The sequence below is a fragment of the Camarhynchus parvulus genome, chromosome 19 (genome assembly GCF_901933205.1).
Source record: "Camarhynchus parvulus chromosome 19, STF_HiC, whole genome shotgun sequence".
NCBI lineage: Eukaryota > Metazoa > Chordata > Aves > Passeriformes > Thraupidae > Camarhynchus > Camarhynchus parvulus.
The window spans coordinates 7,441,672-7,460,261 of NC_044589.1; the positions used below are offsets into that span (position 1 = coordinate 7,441,672).

Consider the following 18,590-nt stretch of genomic DNA (forward strand, 5'->3'; position numbering starts at 1 on the left):
GGGGTTGGAGGAGCGGGATTGGGATGGGGATCGGGGCTGGAGGAACGGGATTGGGATGGGATTGCGGTCGGGGTCGGGGCTGGGAGAGCGGGATGGTAATAGGGACTGGCAGTAGCGCTTCCCCGCCCGGCCGCTGCGCGGCGCTGCCGCGGGAGGCCCGCCCGGCCCGGCCCGGCCCGCTCCCTCCGGCCGCTCTGCCCCGCCCGGCCCGCGCTGACGTTGGACAACAAAGATGGCGGCGGGGAGCAGCAACTACTGGGAAGGCGAGTGGGGCGGGGGGCGGCGGGCATGGGGCGGCTGCGGGGCCCCCGGGGGCACGGCCCGGGCGCGGCAGGGCGGGACCGCCGCCGGGGCCCCTCTGCTCTCTCCCGGGCGGGCGCGGGCGGTGCCGGCCTGTCAGCCATGAGGCGCCGGTACCTGCTGAATGATGCCCGCGGCCCCGCCGGACCCTCCCGGGCTGCGGGTGAGGGGCTGCGGGTGCCCAGCCGCGCCCTCCCATCGGCGTGAGGGCTTTCCCCGCCACGAGGGTCCCCTGTCCCCTGTGGGTTTCTCGGGAGCCGCGGCGGTGCCGGGTCCCCGGGCGGATCCGTGACTGTCCCCCGGCCCTGCAGATCTCCGGAAGCAGGCGAGGCAGCTGGAGAACGAGCTGGACCTGAAGCTGGTCTCCTTCAGCAAGCTCTGCACCAGCTACAGCAGCTCCCGAGACGGAAGACGCGACAGGTATAGGTACTAGCCCGTTTCTTTATGTTTTAAACGCTGCCTGTGGTGCTTGGTGCGTTTTATCGTTTGCTCAGTGCTGGTCCCACCTGTGGCTCTCAAGGCTTGGATTCCTGGGGAGCTTTCAGCGCTTCTCGCTGCTGGTGTTGCTGTTGATGTGATGTTGGTGTGTGAGTCAGGCTGTGGGTGACAGGTCACTGGGGAAAGCTGGATTTTGTTCTGTGTGGGATCAGTGTGCTTTTTAATGCTTGTTATGCTGGCTTAATTCTGAGTTGTTCTTGTATCAAAGTAACAGGAGGTTTTCAGGAAGTTCAGTATTAGGGGAATTTAGCTTTACACCTCCCAGGTGGGCTGGTGTGCTGTTGGTAATCCCAGTATTAAGGGAACTGGAGCACTGAGCAGCTGTGCAGGGAACAAGCCCTCTCTTCAAAACCAGTGGCTATTTCTTCCTGTCTTTCTGCTGAGGTGAGTAATAATCACAGAACAGCTTGGGTTGGAAGGGACCTCAAAGATCATTTTGTTCCAACCCCTCTGTCATGGACAGGGACAGTGTTAATGAGAATAATAAAAGCTGCAGATATGTTTTTAGATGTGTGTATATACACATGGTTTCTGTTCATATACAGGGGTGGTTTCTGTTTGCTTTAATTACATTTATGTTTGACTGAAGAATTAATGTGGTAAAACTCTTCAGGTGTATCTTGTGAGCCAGAGGTGAGCTCTTCCCTGCAGTTCCATGGCAGGAATTATCAACCTCTCTGTCCATTTGCAGCGTTTTCTTTGCTTATTAACTGTATCAGTTGTGAGTGTTCCTGCTTTAGGTAGGTGTGTTGATATTTTTCTATTTTATTTACTTTAATAACTGAATCCATTTTATACCTCTTCCTCAATTTACAGTTCTGGAAGCCTGAGAGCACCTCAGCAATGATCATGTCACTCTTGAACAGCTCTAGTTTCACTTTTCTTCCTCTGTGCTGTTACTTGCCATGTCATATAATTGTTTTCATTATTTTTGCTGTCCTGTGCCAAACCTACTTCTCTTACTCAAGGTAGATCACCAGAGCCATGAGTAATCTCTGAGGGGTGTTAGTTGCCACAGTTCTGCAGGCTGGTCTGAGATGTGACTTTTCCTTGTGGTTTCAGTTTACAAGCAAGCAGGGAAGGTGTGTGAAACTAATTGTGATAAATGGTGTGGTGTGTGTTCTCTGTGGCACAGTGATTGCTTAATAGGTCACAGGTTGTCCTAACACTGTGTGTTATTAAGCTGTGATTGTGTTGCTGGAGTAACATGCTAAGAGTGCAGTGCTCTCTCCTGCCAGTAAATAAATAAATCAAGTTGAAAGCTGGGGTGAGGAGGACACTGGTACCAGACAGGTGTCAGGCATTTCTTCCCAGGAGAGGTGGTATTTATTTCCTGCAGGTAATACTGTGTCTTCTGTTCAGATAAGAGTTAAAGCCATGCAGAATAAGAAAATGTAATTTTTCAGATTTTATTTAATCTCTAGCAAACCTGGCTATAGTGGAGCTTTCCAACCTCTGTCACTGGAGTTTCCTTATTTCTGGCACTCATGAAATGATGCAACTTTTCAGTAACTGCTCCACCTCTTCTCCTTAGCTCTGACACGACTCCTCTATTAAATGGATCAAGCCAGGACAGAATGTTTGAGACCATGGCTGTGGAGATTGAGCAACTTCTGGGAAAGGTAACTCGAGTTACTTTGGGTTGATTTCAGTGTTTAGGCAGTATCCCAGTCCGGATTCTGTGACGGATATTAGGAAATCCTAGTGCGGGTATTAAACAAGCTGTGCATGTCTAGCTGCCTCCTTCTGCTTGTGCATTGTAATTTTCTTGCAAGAATAAGCCATTTCTCATTTTCTGGGTGCTTTTCCTCCTGCAGCTGACTGGGATAAATGACAAGATGGCAGAGTACACCAACAGTGCGGGCGTGCCGTCGCTGAACGCGGCGCTGATGCACACGCTGCAGCGCCACAGGGACATCCTGCAGGTAACCAAGGGGCCTCCTCCCTGCCTTTGTGCTCTTTCTTTGGCTAAAATAATTATTATTATTATCTCTGCTGGTGTCACAGCATGCTGGAGTGTCTCACTAGGAGGTGTGATTGCCACTGATTCCATCTCGCTTTCCTTCTCTCCAGGCACCCAGTGAACTCTGAGTTGAAAAAATTGTGCTTTTTGTGTCATGTTGGTGACTAGAACTTAGCTGAGAAAGAACAGTAAAGGGTGCTGCCTTGTGTGGGTGGGTTTTATATAGCAAAAGGGGGAATATAATGAATTACCTTGTCTGGGTGGTTTGTCATGTAACAATGTGCAAGGGAATGTCACACTTCAGAAAACATGATTGTAAAAGCCCCTAAGCTTCTCAAGGGAGATGAGGGAAATGTGATGGTTAAAGCTACCAGTCAGTGCTATAAATTAACCATGTTTTCATGGTATAGTACTCTTAAAATGCATATTTTATTTGGCTGCTCATGTACAGTTTGATTTCTGTTTGGAATCTGTGCAATCTTTTTTCACACTGTGAATCTTTTACACAGTGTGAAAAGCAATAGCATTTGTATGAATGGTTACAGTGGTTTTGGTGCACACCAGCTGCCAGTTAAATTGTGTTTTGAGAAGTACCACCTGCCTGAAATTCTTTAAAATGTAAAATTGCATCTTAAAAATAGCAGTCATCTTTGTAGTTCAAAAAAGACATTTTTTATTAATCTGGTGTAACAACAGAATAAACTCAAGAACATCTTCAGCACACCAAAGAAGTAGTTTTTGTTAGGGCTTCTGATGGGAAATTTCAACACAAACCAATTCATCAGAAAGGTGAGGATATCTGAAACTGGGAGAAGGAATTGCAGTGGGTTTCCCTCCACAGCTGTAGCTGCAGCCATCCAATTTAGCAGCTACTCTAAGAGCAGTGAGTTTTAACAATACCTTGGATTAACTTCCAGCATTTTTGCTGTTAAATTCCTGAATTGATCTCGCATTTTGTATTAGAGAACAACTGACAATTTTAAAGGTGGCTGGATCTCCTGTGGGTGTATTGTGTTGCTCAGTTGACCTCAGGACCCTAATTTTGGGATAACTGTTTGTTATTACAGGATTACACACATGAATTCCACAAAACCAAAGCAAACTTCTTGGCAATACGAGAAAGGGAGAATCTGTTGGGATCAGTACGGAAAGACATCGAGTAAGTTGTGTTTGCTGCAGCAAAGGTGTGAGACTGTCCTCAGAGGGGGAAGTGCAGAGAATGCTTGGCATAGCTCATGTGTCTGTGCTCTGAATAAAGCAAAAGAAGTTCCTTGGATTCCCAGTTCTCATTGAGGTTCTGTTCTGTTGGATTTTAGGTCGTATAAAAGCGGCTCTGGTGTGAACAACAGGAGAACAGAGCTGTTCCTGAAGGAGCACGAGCACCTCCGCAAGTAGGTGTTGTTTCCTCTTTACTGCCTGACTTCTCGAGGGGTGGAACATCTGAATTTCACTCAGCTGGTTAAATGTTTATGGCCTGTGCTGAGTGTGAGCTGTGTGGAGTGGACAATACTCATGGCAGTGTCAGTGATTGGGGCTTTAGGATCTTGTCAGTGCCAGTTTTGTGTTGTCTTCAGGGGCTTTTGCAAGTCACTTGTGACTCAGACCTCCTCCTCCCAAGGGAGTGGATGCCTTTCACTCTGACTGGGGTAAAGCTTAAGAAACTAAATAGAAACTCCCATGATTTGGCTGGGTTTCCCTCTCCTTTTCTTCTATCAGTCAGACAGAAAAAACCACCTTTTCTCCTTTTGTCTCTAGACAAAAAGTGATGGAAGAGATTAATTCCTAAATTACCTATGCACTTAAATATTTGCAAATTGATTCTAGGTTAGCAGATAAGCTAAATAGAAAGCACGTTGTTGTTATTCCTGTTGCAGAGAGGGCATTAAGTTATGAGTAGCTGCTTTGTGTGTCCTTGTTCAGCAAAAACAGCACAGGTGAGAGCAAAGAACTGGAGGGTTTGTGGTTTTTAGAGAGTCAGGAGATAGTTCTGCTCTTCCTGCCTCTCTCCTTGCCTGTAGTTGTGCTAAATCTCAGGCTCACACGAGAGGGCAGGCTTGCATTTAAAAAAACAAATAAATAAATAATTACATGTGGCTTTCATATGTTTAAACTTATAGCCAAAACAGCACAAGAAACTTCTACAGGAAATGAAATAATTTTTTTTCAGTTGTAGCTTATCACCAATTCATCCTCAGTTTTCTGTAATGTATTTAAAACTTAATTGATTGAAAGCTTGAATTAGGACTTCTACTAAGCATGATCTTGAAATAGAATGGTTAAATATTTCTGGAGTTGTGAAATACCCTTCTAAGAAAATGATATTGCCCTGAGTCCATTGCTTTGAAGAGTTTGCAAAAATTAAGATCAGAAAAGTTACAGCATTTTTTGAAACTTTGATTATTTTTTTTTTTTTAATATACTAAACTCTGCAGTATGTTTATAGGATTAAAATGCATGAAAAATAAAGTTAAGGCAGTTTTAGAAATAGTTTAAAACCATCTGGGTGATTATTTCAAAATGTTAAGACATGAAAAAACCCACCATAACACTGAGGAAAAGAAAACCAGAAATAAGTATGAGTTGGGGATCTTTAGTAAACAGGGCCAAAACTAATCATGGAATACTCTGCAAGGTAGAGATAACTGTTAAGGATTGTGAAGAAATCCAATGTAAAAGGAGAAGACAACATTGGCAAGAAATCAAAGCTTGCAAAACTTTTGAATTGAGAATCAGTAAGTTCAGAAAAAGATACTGGCAGAGGAAATTATTAGAGAGTTTTAACATTTTTTTCTTCAGAAAAGCAGCTAATGAGCTATTCATGCCAAAAAGCTGTAAAAACTAAGAAAAGGTCCCAAGAATTCACCAGGAGCTGGCAAATTACACCAAATATGCTCCTAGGATAAATTGACAAGCTTTGTGTGAGTCATGATGCTGAATATTTGTAGTGCAGTAAATCCTGGTGCCAGACTAATTGACAGAAGTAGATGATGAATATATTTACATGAAGACACAGGAGTAAAAATCCAAATGTTTTCAGTGGAGTGAAATCTATGAAAAGAGCTTGAAAAACAGACACAGGAATATAAACTTTACAATGTATTATTATTATATTCTCCAAAGCAGTGTAATAATGCCACAGGAATTACATATTCATGTCAGATATTGGAGCATTCACTTGGTCTTGACCCTGCCTAATTTATTATATTAAGTACTTCACCCTACTACATATTTATTGCATGATCTGATAACAGAATGTATGAGCTGCTGCCCCAGTGCTGAGTGCCAGACTCCTCTGTCAGCCTTTTCCTTCATGCACAACCATGTGAGACAGGATAAACACAAACTGGGCTTTGCTCTGGGCTGTTTTCCATGAATTCTCTTCAAAAAGCTGCAGGCTGGGATTGTTTGTGGACTGTCTCACTGGGGAGCAACAGGAGAGACAAGAAACTTCTGCTTTTTGCCTAAATCTGCCTCTTTCATTTTTGTGTCACATTGTGAACACCACAAAGAGGATCCTCTTAATGCTGCACATGTAGGTAATCCTAAAAAAGGAGAGGAAATGAAAAAATCTGTGAGTACCAGATGCTGATGAATCAAAGGTTCCAACACACATTAGGCAGCAGGGAATGACAGAAAGCACTGAGCAAACCCTGCCAGTGCCTGGCTCTCCATTAAGCCATGAGGATCCTGGATCCATTTGGCCTCCCTTTCCCAGGGAGGGGCTGGCTGCTGTGTCAGTGCTGCTGGCAGCAGTGGCATTTCCACCTTGGAATCCCCCTGGAGCTGGGGCAGCCCTTGGGCAGGGGGCACAGGGGGCCCTGTGCTGCTGCTCCCCACACCAGGGAGGGTGAGATAAAACACATCATTTTCTTCTCCCTTCAAAAGCTTCACTGCTGCTCAGTCCACTTTATAAATCAGCTTTTTGCTGGGAAAGGAGATTTGTCCAGAAGTTCTGCTGGCTGTGGATAGGAGGCATGAAGTGTCCAAGTCACTCAAGTTTCCTGTCTGAGTTCTAGACAGGTAATTCAAGAATAGTTTTACCAACCACTGGAGAGATGAACATTAACACCTCATTTTTTAAATAAAAAATTAACCCCTGTTTATTAAAATAAGGTTGGCAGACAGATATTGGTGAGTATTGATGCCCTGTTAATATTTTTACCTGATACCTCAGATTTCTTGACATGTCAGATGCTTAAAGAAACACCCAATCTAGCGTGGTCATGTTTGCTGATCATTTTTGAAATCCTGTTTTCTTGGCTCTGTGCCATTCCCTAAAGGTATTTTATCTTCTCTGTTTGTGTGCTTTTGGCCAGGGGTACAAACAAGTCATCCTTTTTCTTCTAATGCTGTTTTCCATGTAAAGAAAACAATTTTGATTAATAGATCTAGCTTGGCATTTTAAAAACTACTCTGAAAAGTGCTGCCTCAGAGGAAACAATTCTGTTAACTTAGAATCTGCCCTGAGAAATTCTGCAGTTATTGATGAGTTATAGCCTAAGTCAGCAAAGAAGGAACTAATGTCCTTGATTAAATTTGCAATATTGTGTGTGTATGCAAGTGAAAGTCTCCCTTGTGTTGTAGGTGAGTGATAGCAGCGGGTACTGATGAGTTTGTGTAAAAATTGATGAAATCTTCAGAAGTTTAGATTGAAATTACAGGTGTTATTCCCCATAATGAATTCCTTGTAAAACAGGGTGAAAACACACCAATTCTGTCATTGTGGGGCAACTGTGTGATTATTACTTTATTACTCAGCTCCAGCACTCAGAAATTAGTCATTTATCCCTTTCTAAAAGAAGTGGCTGGTGGTGAAGCGGGTGCCTGTGTGGTGCAGATCTCATTAGCTGTGGTTTTAATTGTTGTCAGGTGACTGCATGTTTCTGCTGAGTGTTGCTATGCAGCCTGTGAATCTATCCAGTAAAAATTTTTATAAATCCTCTTAGTTGGAGTCTCGTGTGTGAGTGATGCAGGTAGATGAGATGAACCTGCTGCAAGAGTTCAGACACCCCTGTGTGTCTTAAAATGTTCAAAACTGGCACAGAGAGGGTCAAAGTGCCAGAGTAGGTGGGTAAGGAACTGTTTTTGAAGGAGGAAAAAAAGGAGAGTAAATAAATCAGAGGGACTTGTGCTGCATGGGAAAGAGAAAAGAGGAATAAGAGAAGTGAGCAAAAGAAATAACAGGAACCTGCAGCAGTTGTGTAATGGTGCTAATTAATAATACATACCTGAGATGATGAGGAGAAATTAATGTTTGTGCAGTGCTTCATGTATGTGGAGTACTCCGGAGTAGTAAACATTTTTATTGCTTTCATTATAGGATTTTGTTATCAGCAGAACTATTTCAAATTTCCTGCTGTTGTTTGGGCAGAAATGGGCACATTGAGTAGAGAATAATCACCAGGAAAACTGCTTCCAAACTTTGTTGGTGGTACAGGCAATATCTTCATGGAGGGAGTGACTTAGTGACTGCTTTTCCTCTAAATATTGTCTTTCCTGACAAATTTTCACTTCAGCACTGATTTGCAGAGAGAAATCAGCTCAACGAGATGCAGAGACACCTTGCAGAGTTTTCAATTACAGGTGATTTGATTTTTTTGGGAGAAAGCTGCCAGTTTCCTACCTTCATAGAATTTATTTTTCTTTTTTTGTCCCTGTTCTCTGCTCTGCATGCCCTGGTTTCCATTCACTGTGCTGTTGAAGCTCGGGTTCCTGTGGATTTCAGTGGAACTTCAGGGTTGGATTCAGACCAGAGAGCTGTGCTTGCCTCCTTTCCCATCCCCTCCGTAATTTCCAGTTGCAGAGCACACACAGCTCCTGGGCAGTGACTGCTCCAGCTGACACAGTTCAGCCCTGCATCTCCTTCATCTTCTCTTGGAAACAGAGAATGCAGGAGAACCAGCTCATTCACCAATTCCTTTTTCCATCCCAAGGTGCTTGGGGAAGCATCAGGGAGGGAGGAATGTGATGAGCTCTTCCCTGGTGCCTGCTGCCTGCCTGCTCTGCAACCTCAGAACTGCTGAGCTCCACTTTAGTCAGGCCCAGTAAGGGCTTTATTATTTATTTTTTTTTTTAATTACCAAACTTGCCTCTTAATTAAACTGATTTTTTGTTCATGTCAGAGCAGAATGCAGTGTTCTTGTGGTCCCATTCTCTTGATTTGAATGCAGATTTTAACTGAAGCAGCACCTGGGAATGAATAATCTTTGTTCCGTAGCAGTTATGAAAAAACCCAACCAGCTCTGCCCTGGGAGGACAGAGGAGCCCTGCATGGCCCTGATTTGGAGGGTTTGGATCTGGTGCTGTTTGGTGCTGGAGAGGGGCTGCAGCACTCTGCCCATTGAACTGGAATTTACAGTGCAAGGAGGGACTGGGGAATCTAGGTTAAAACATCTCTTTGCTGCCCATTAATTGCAAGAGCTCTGGCAATGGTGTGCTGCTGTTTTCCCAAACACTCTTGGCTTGTTTTCTTTGTTTCTGGAATAAGTTTGAGAAATTGCTGCATTAAAAGCGTGTGCCAGTGCTGGATGGCTGTGGTGATCACCTCCCTGCCTTAGCACTGAATAACTCAGCCTTTGGGACAGGGCTCTGTGCTCTGTCTGAGCAGCAGCACAAAGAAAATGCTTTTCAAAGAAGGGATTTGAGCAAAGGAGGATTTTTGGTGTTGCAAAGGCTTACTTAAGGATGCACAACAGCTTGTCCTGTAATCCTGTTTCAAAATACAATTCTAGTCTGTCTTTCTGCTCTGTCTCCTATTCTGCTGCTGCTGCAGAGTTTTCTTGATTGCATCGGTGATTCTTTCCTTTAGCCTTATCTCTGTCTGGGCTTGAATGGGTTTTATCTCCCAGGCTGCTGGCAGAACCTCTGTCTCCTGAAGACTCCTGGCACAAGGAGAGGCCGCTCTGGAAGTGGCTGGATCAGCTTCCCCTGTCACAGTCCCAGACTGAATATGACACTTGGGCACATCATCTGCTCAACTGCTGCCCCAGACTGACAATAATTTGCTGTTTTCTTATTTAATAGTAAATAATGTTCAGAGAGGGAGACAATTCATGTCTTCTGGGAAAGGAGAAACTTCACTATATATAATTATATGACTGTATGAGCAAGTTATTGAAGTCGTTTAATGAGAATTTGGGGAGGTTCAAAGCTTCCAGGCAATGAAGGAAGATGCTCTCTTGGGTATTATTATTATTTATAAATAACTTAATAAAAGATCATGAAAATCAGCCAAGCAGTTCAGGATTTAAGAGGTTTTTTTCCTCTAAAAATAGTTTGAGCTTCATTAGGTAAAATCAACTATTTCTTTTAATCTTCCTGTGCTGCATTTAGGACTTATAAAAAAACCTCTACCCCAAACCACTAAACCAAAGCTTCTATGTCTCAGTGTTTATTTGCATGCTTTCCTGATAGTTGGATTGCTTTAACAATACTGTAATCAGTAACTTCCCTGACACTGATTACTGTTGTGACATTTTTATACCTCAATATGTCTAAAGTGATTAGGACACCAAATGAAAAAAAAAAACACCTATCAAACCCACCAGACACAGCACAAAACTAAGTTTGGGAATTTCCTGTGCAACTCCCAGTACAAAACTGAATTATTCAGGTGTCAAAAGATGTAACCACATTGACATTAAAAGCTTCAAGCTCGTTGTTTGCTTTTCATCTGTATAAAAAGTGAAGGTTTATGGATGAAATTCCATGTACCCAGGGAAAGTGGCTGTGGAGACTCTTGTAGGTCTTTATGAATGTCTGCAGGAGCCAAAGAGCAAACCCTCACAGAGTGAAAGATTGCCTGAATATATAATGGAGAAAAAAAAGTGTCTGGGACAAAAACTCTGCTCTGGTTCTTGATTCTGGGCTTCCCCTTAGAAACAGCACTTTGGTCTTAATCTGGGGAAAGGGAAGGATATAAAACCACACTTCAAACTTCAGGGCTCTGTGGTTTCTTCTGAAGTTTTTTTGTTCCTTTCAGAAATAAACAAGTCACCGATGCATGTTTTATTTGTTTTTAGCTTTCCTTTCAACGTTGTTTCTTAACTAGGACAGCTTCCCCCCTCCAAGGTCTGTATTGAAATTAGGGCTTTCAGGAGTGCTGAAATCCTTCCTGCATGGGTTGGTTCTGAAAAGCAGGTGCAGCTTTTCAACAGAATCAACAATTGTGGAGTTTTATAGAATTCCTTTTGTGCAATCTCAGAATCACTTCTATATTCTAATGCAGCATGTCATTTTTTTGTCAGTGTGGCTGTGCACTTCATTATTCTTTAGGGCCAGAAGTGCTTGCTCATTATTTGCTATTGGATCCTCCAGTAACAACAAGCTGTTGAACTCAATTTGATGTGTATGGATATGTTAAATAGTGATTATTTCCATTTTCTCATATGCAGAGTGTATCTCTGGAAAGTTACCACACTACTGCATAAATGTCATTCTTGAGTTTTTATTTAATTTCAGCCTCTCCTAATGCATCGGAATTAGGCTCTCATTCTTGGCTGCTGAATGATTGCTGTGCAGATTCCTTTGTGTTCCATCAAATCCATGATGCTAAGCAGAACTAGATCCAAATTACCCTTAAAGCATCCCTATTTTATCCTAATAATAGAGTTCTGCTTAGAACTTTTCAAGGACTTCAGTCCTGTTGTGATTTGAAAGATGCAGAGTGTTTTCCTCTCACTTGAGAGACTTGTTTATATCAAGTCTAGTTGCACTTCTGGAAGAATGCATCTTGTTCAGTCTCAGATAAAAAGCCCTAAGAACCCTGGGAAATTGGGTCAGAAGAAAAATGCTGAGATCTTTACCCATTAATGAATTGCATTCTGGGTTTGGCTTGTGGATGGTTGAAATGTAGTGTGCACTTTACATTTTGAACCACAAGTGTTTGTGATGTTGCATTGTTAACTATGCAGCTTTAAGAATCATTTTCTGCAGCTTAATTAACAGGCAGGTAGAGAGTTGTAAATCAGGTACCTCAGCCAAGTCCTGCATGAAAGCCACAGAGCTTCTCCCAAAAAAACCCTCAAAACCACAGCAGGTGGAAATGCAGTTAGGGAGCAGAACACGTGTCTGTCAGTGTGGATTTTAGGGTTTCATACTACATTGAAGTTGGGTTGTCATCCTAAGGATAACTTTCACTTCATTTCTGTGTTAGCTGGACTGGAAATTAAAAATATATTAATTATTAAGGTTTTCATGTGATGGGTCTCTTGCAGAAGACATTCCCCCTTGTGTTTTCCTGGTTACTTAGGAATGTGTGAATAGTAGAATGGCTCTTTAGCTTTGCCAAGCTTTAGTCAAAAAACACTGAGCTAGAAAAGTGATCCAATCTATTTTGTTACAGCACAGATTACAAACAGCTTGTGTTTGTTGTAAGCTGAGCATCTCCTGTCTGTGTGTGCCCAACAAATCAGCCGTGACAGGTTATCCTGGGAGAGCTCCATTGCAGTCAGGTCAGTGGCAGATAGCAGAGCCTGGGCTGCTTCCTTTTGAGGGGTTTTCCCTTTACTTCAAGGTCCCATCCAAATTCCATGTTTTCAACCAGGGGAATGATGCAGGCAGCCCTACCCTGGCTGCTGGCAGAGCGTGCAGATGGAAAATTTGAGGAAATGCCGATGGAGTCCATTAGGAAGTTACTGGAATTGTTCTGACAGTTGTGGTTGCTGATAATGACTTACAGTAAGGCCTGCCCTGCTCATTTCATTTCACTTTGTTCCTATGGGTAATATGGAGCAATTATAGGGGGGGTCAGGCTCTCCAAGAACTTCTCCCACCACCCTGGTGGTGCCATCCTGGCACTGGTTTGTGCTCTTCGTGTGGGCAGCAGGAGCTGTTCTCATTTTTAAAGTTTTTACCTGAGTTCTTTGGGTAAACTGAACACTGCAGGTTATTGAGAAACTCTTATTCCCTTATAGATTTGCTCTGAGGGAAAAAGTATTGCTGCTGCTCACCCTCTTGGGGCTCTCAGGCACTTTCCCAGTCGTCTGCATGCCAAAGAGCTTTCTTGGCTAACTCCTCTTTTAGAGAAACAGTTCTTCCACTCTGATAATTCCCACACAACTCCATGGAGTTCAGTGGAGGTGCAGGCTATACCCTTTGGAAATCCAGGAGAAACAGATGTTGTGAAGGTGGATCCCTATTTTAAGGGAGAAAATCCCTTGGTACTCGTTTGCCTCCTTTAAACTGAGTTAGAACGACTCATCTTTGTATTGCTTATATGTTTACAGGTGTTAGCTGCAAAGAAAGTGGTTTTCTTAGTGTATCTAAACTCCAAATGGCTGGAATTGATGAGCTGTTGAGGTATTTACATAGTGATGTAGCTAGAAGTTAGATTTTTAGCTGAATTTGTGTTACAGGGTTGCAGTTGGAGGAGGTTTCACCAGATTATTTTCCTGGAAATCCTTTGGCAGATTCTTCCCTGCAGTGAAAAGAGATGCCTTCTGTGTATTTTTTGCCCTCATGTACGATTTCTTTCCATCTGGAAAGAAATTCAGCACCAGCCAATGTTGGTTTACTCTTGCCTAGAGCAATGGATTCTGTTCCAGTGCCTTTCGTTCTAGATTTAACAAATTGCTTGTATTGATGAAACTCAACGTGATATTTTGCTTTTTTCTTTTCCGATTTTGCAACTATTCCTCATCCTTCCTGAAAGTGATTTCTGAGATGTGCAGAAATAAGCTTATTGAGGTGTTCAGAGATTGTAGGTGTGATGGTGTTCAGCAAATTTATACATTGATTAATGCTCACATTTGTGCTGGGTTTTGTGTTTGATTGTTGCCTTCTGCAACAGACAAAATTGCCTTTCCTTAGCATCCTGATTTGTGCTTGAATTAACACTCAAAGAAAACCAACAAAAGAGAGCAGTTTGGGTCAGTATTGGAACCTTTCTTTGCTTTTGGAGTGGTTTCTGTGGGGAAACTGTTCATCCCTGAAAATGCCTCATGCCTTTGTTTTTGGCCAGCCAGGTTTTCTCATGCTGGAAGTGGAGGATGTATGCTTCATGGTCAAACACATTGGTCTTAGTCAATAAATACGCTTCTACACCAATTCTTGTCTTCTTTAGCAACTTTGAAACTAAATTGAATCAAACTTGGGACAAGTCTTATAAAATCTGGAATATCACAAGGAAGGGAAAAAAAAGTGTTCTGCTTTACATTCTGCTTAAGTTTTTAAAGAGTTTAATGATTTTATGAATTTTTAATATGATAAGGAATGTTGATGGCAAGCAGAAAAAGTGAGTTGGAGATGGGGGGTTTTTGTGTGTGTGTGCACAGTGTTTTTTTTCTTATTCTGTTATTATGATGATGGAAATAACTGAATGTATAAATCAGATTTGCCTCATACCTGTATATTTGTATTAGAGTGTATTTTGCAGGATTTGCATTCCTGGAAGCTGCACATTGCCTGGTGATCCAGGACTGTGAAAATCTGAAAGATTTATTGGAGGCAGTTTGAGAGAGCAGACACTTAGTGATTTATCTTGCAGTTAGAGAAAGAACAAAGTAAAATCATTATTTCTGTAGTTATTCTTTCTGAAAGGAAGAAAATAGTTATCAAGTGCTATATTAGTTTATTCTACAGGGTTTTCCCTCTCCCTTTTAAATTATTCTATGTGATAATATTGCCCTTAATTTCATCTGAAGGGTTTAAAGCATGTTGTGAGATGAGTTGTGTGCAGATGAGTTTTACTCAGCTAAGTATTCATCTGTATTAATGAATTTTATTGAAGTACAGACACACAGATTTGCCTTACAAACAACATAAAATGCTTTCTTTTAGTTCTAAAAGCCTGATATTGTGAGCAGGACTGTTTTCTATCATGGGGGCATATTTCACTTAATTTCTCCTTCAGATTCATTTGCCTGTCTGCATATTTAAAGGACAGGCTGTGCCATCTTCTGCAGACAGCAGTTGCACAGAGGCCTGGCTATTTCATATGCATGGCTGCTGCTGCTGGGCTTGTGCCATTCCTTACAGGAGGTGATTGCCTCAGCAGCTTCCAGCCTTTCTTTCCTGTAGGATTTTTAAAAAGCTTTGTCTGTCTGGACAGGTGAAAATGTAGAGTTTATTGAAACAGATGGCAAGTCAGATTAATAATGCCCAGAACCATCTTTTGCTTGGATGTTCATAAGGAAATGTCCACTGGGTTTGTTGTCTTTGCTTGGACAGCAGAAGAACAAAGTCAATAGATTTTAATTTAAGAGCTTCTTTTTGTAGTGTTTTGAATATGTAAGTTAAGCACAATTGCCTCGTTCAATGTTAGTTTTTTATTCTGGGAAATGAACATTATTTTTAATTGTGAGAACAGCTTCTATTTGTGGAGACCAGGTTATTAATAGTCAGAGATCTGCAAACTTCCCTTGTGTCTCTGGGCCCTGTTGTACTTTGTGTTCTTGATCTTCCTTAAATCTGACTTATTTTTATGGTTATGAGCTGTAAAATGAATGAAACAGATGCTTCTGTTTGGGTGTCACTGTGAGTGAACTTTACAATCTGTATTTGCCAAGGAATCCAAACCTGCACAGCAGAATCCCTGCAATGTTCCTGCTCACGGTGCCTGCCTTTACCAGGGTGTCAGGGAATGTCATGGCCATTCCTGTGGAGTTTGTTCACATTGCAAGGAGGGATGAGTTTGGAAATCCTCTCAAGAGCTGATTCTTCTTGTGCTGGGAAGAACACTCTGAAAGCTGTGCTAATAAATCTGTGCTTCCTTTAGTCTGCCCTCACCTACACATCTTCATTCTGAAGAAAATTCCTGTGCATCTCGTCCTTTTAAATATTTGGGGTCACTCCACATCCGTTTATCTTGAGGTTTCAGATGCCTGCTAAATACCCTGTGTTGGCATTTGCAGCTCATGCCTCTGTGTGTTTGTGTTCAGAACTTGTTTTTACTGGTTTATACATTTTTTGACTTTATATCAGCATTTTACAGGTAGCCACATTCCCAGAGTTTATTTTTGTGTGTGTATAAACACACATACACATAGAAAAACAAAGCAGTGTCATGTAATCTAAAGCTTTTAAGTCAATTTTTGTGTTTATGTGTCTGACTAAGGAATAAAACTGCCCATCTACAGCTTTCTCTAGCATAAAAAGCAGTGAGTGTCTCTGCTGCAAACTGGCAAGCCTAATTTGGGTGCTCTAAAAGCCTTGGAGGACATCCTAGTTCACTTGAGGTCTGTAAAAGTGTTCAGCTTCTCTGTCATCTTCAGTTCATCAGCATAAAAATTCTATCATTTCATCAGTTAAATGGACAAAGAGCTGGTAATGATTTTTCTGAGGTAGGTTTTTTAATAGGGCTGTTCTAACATTTTCTTCCCCAGAATTCTTTTTAGTGTAACCTGTTAAAAACCAGCAAGGTTTTTAATACCTTTTCATTGATAAAATTTTTGTTTAAATAATTGAACCTTTTCTAAAACGATTCATTCTTGTGCACTGCTCTTGCTTTTGAGGCTGTTTTCTAATGGTTTTGCAGTTTATTCTGATTATGCCCTGCCCACATAACACACTTGTCTGTTAGAGACTATCTATGAAAGGCACATTCTCAGCTGGATTGTGTCTCTGGGAGGCTCAGTGATTACAGAAATCTTTAATGCATTGCTTTCCTGTGCTGCCTGCCTTGGGGGACATGGGGAGATGCTGTGAGACTGCTCTGTGTACACAGCTAGGGTGTTTCCCTTCTCTGTGCCAGTGTAACAAACACCACACAGTGAATAAAACTGGTTTTATTGGCTTAAACCAACGTGCTCACAGCTGATGTGAATCTTAGAGAGTGTGGCTCTGTTTGCTGCCCCAGTCGAGTCCCTGGCAGCTTAAAATTGAGCAAAATATTTTTAGTGCTCTGTTCTGTGTCCGTATTTCAAGCCATGGACAGCCTGAAATAGCAACCTTGGTGTTTTCAGTTCTCTTCACTATTCAGAGGAATAAAGTCATTGTGTTTGCCTGTCCCCCTCCCCAGCAGGTCACACACGTGGCCCAGCACGTTCCTCCAGCTGGAGCTGTGGGGGGATCTCCAGAATTCCTGTGGGAAGGAGAAAAGTTCCAAATCAGGCAGCTCAGGCTGAGTCAGAGGCAGAGCTGTGCTGCTCTGGGGGTTGGCAAAACACTTGGAATGAGGAGGGTGCAGGATGGAGGTGGCCATGCCCTGCTGGCATCTTGGAGTTTGGAAGCAATCAATTCTGATTTACTACTGAAAGCAGCAGCCAGTACAGCATAAAACTGCTTTTCTGTCAGGCTGATTTCCTCCTCGAACTGCAAACTCGATTTTTTTACCATTATTCTCCACGACTTTGTGTGAATCTGTGGGATAAACAGAGCAGTTGTAGGGGTGCACTGTGGGAATGATGCAGGCACCTGTTCCATGACATGGTTACATTGCAGATATTGATTGCTGTGACAAGAGGGGTTTTTGTGACATTTCACAACTGCCTGCAAAGCAGTGATGAAAACCCTGTGTGAAAGTTGAGTGCAGGAAAGGAGAAATAGCTGCACTCCTCCAAGGATCTTGTTACTCTCTTTAATGGTGTGTGTTGGGTTTTTTAATGAAATGTCCTCTCTGGGCTGTGCTTGAGGCTGCCCTTTTCCAGGGATGCTGCACAGGGCTGGATCAATGTGTGACAGGCAGGACAGGGCCACTGTCACCAGGGCTGTGTGTGACACATGGGGTGTGATACATGATGTGTTCCATCAGCTCAGCTCTCATCCAGCTGCTGTTCCACAGAGGGGCTCTGCCAGCATGAACCAGGGTTTGGGGAGCTGATCCTGAGCAGGCTCTGAGATGGACCCAATCTCAGCTTTTTGATCATTAATGACACTTTTTGAAGGGGTGGGCAGGATTAAAAAGCATTAAAATTAGCTGCTCCTCTCTCTAATACTCCTTTCCAAACAGCCCTCCATAAATCACAGTGCTATTTCCCTTTTCTTGTCTTCTCAGTGGTTTATGTGTTCTCCTCAGCAGCTGCTCTTGCTACACTTAGGAAATGCTGCTCCAGTGCATCTTCTCCAAAGTCTGTATAAACCAAACCTATGTAGTAGCAAAATGTGACAACATCCAGAAATAAAACATTCTAAGAGCAAATTTATTAGGAGGATGATGGGGATCATTGATTAGTGATCTAAAGTAGTACTTAGTGCTTGTTACTTTCTTTAACTTGTTTTTTTTTTTGGCTTTCAGCTCAGATCGACTGATAGAAGAAACAATAAGGTAGGAATGAATGTAAAAATTTTCATTATTTTCCATACAATCAGCATTTCCATTAAATTGTGTCTAAATATATCAGTCCCTATTTTTATACAGTAACTGTATTGTTTCCAGCTCCTTGGCAGTACTACAATGAATTGCTGCTGGGTTTGCTTTGGGTTTTTTCTATTCAATATTGACATAGGAATGTTGCTTAAATATTTTATTCACCCTAGCTTAGAAAATTTGGGTTTCTGCTCAAAGGTGAATCACCTTTGGAGCAGAGTGAATCCCAGGCTGAGCTGCTGAGGGCTATTCCTGTAGTCAAGATGTTTCTTGTGACAGTGACACTCCTGTAAAACCTGATTTCTGTACCTTTCAATGTATTCAGAATATTCAGCACCCAGTGTGCAGCTGATATAGGTGAGGGCTTTTACCACAAGTGCTTGAAAGGTTATTGCTGTTGTACATTAATTTATCTTTTCTTACGTTGTTTGGATACATAAATGATACCTTCTCTAACTAATCTAGACATTTTAGAACTGTAGCAACACAAATTTTATTATCTGTGCCCTTTCCGAGCCAACCTTTTGCAGACCAATAACTCAAACTGTAATAATGCCCAATTTAATGGTTTTAAATTTTAGGTTA

At 42.2% G+C, this 18,590-nt stretch overlaps 1 protein-coding gene across 2 annotated transcripts in view; it reads left to right on the plus strand.

Annotated features, from left to right (window-relative positions):
* The first annotated feature begins 196 nt into the window (after positions 1-196).
* GOSR1 (golgi SNAP receptor complex member 1) overlaps positions 197-18,590 on the plus strand; it is a 28,839-nt gene continuing 10,445 nt past the window's right edge. Inside the window, exons 1-7 of one of the 2 annotated variants that reach the window (XM_030962770.1) lie at positions 197-263; positions 612-726; positions 2,333-2,420; positions 2,616-2,723; positions 3,829-3,920; positions 4,078-4,152; positions 17,934-17,963. In XM_030962770.1, the coding sequence (XP_030818630.1) occupies positions 233-263; positions 612-726; positions 2,333-2,420; positions 2,616-2,723; positions 3,829-3,920; positions 4,078-4,152; positions 17,934-17,963 (539 nt within the window). In that variant the 5' untranslated portion in view covers positions 197-232. The remainder of the gene's footprint in view (positions 264-611; positions 727-2,332; positions 2,421-2,615; positions 2,724-3,828; positions 3,921-4,077; positions 4,153-17,933; positions 17,964-18,590) is intronic. The other variant, XM_030962771.1, reaches the window with a different exon arrangement.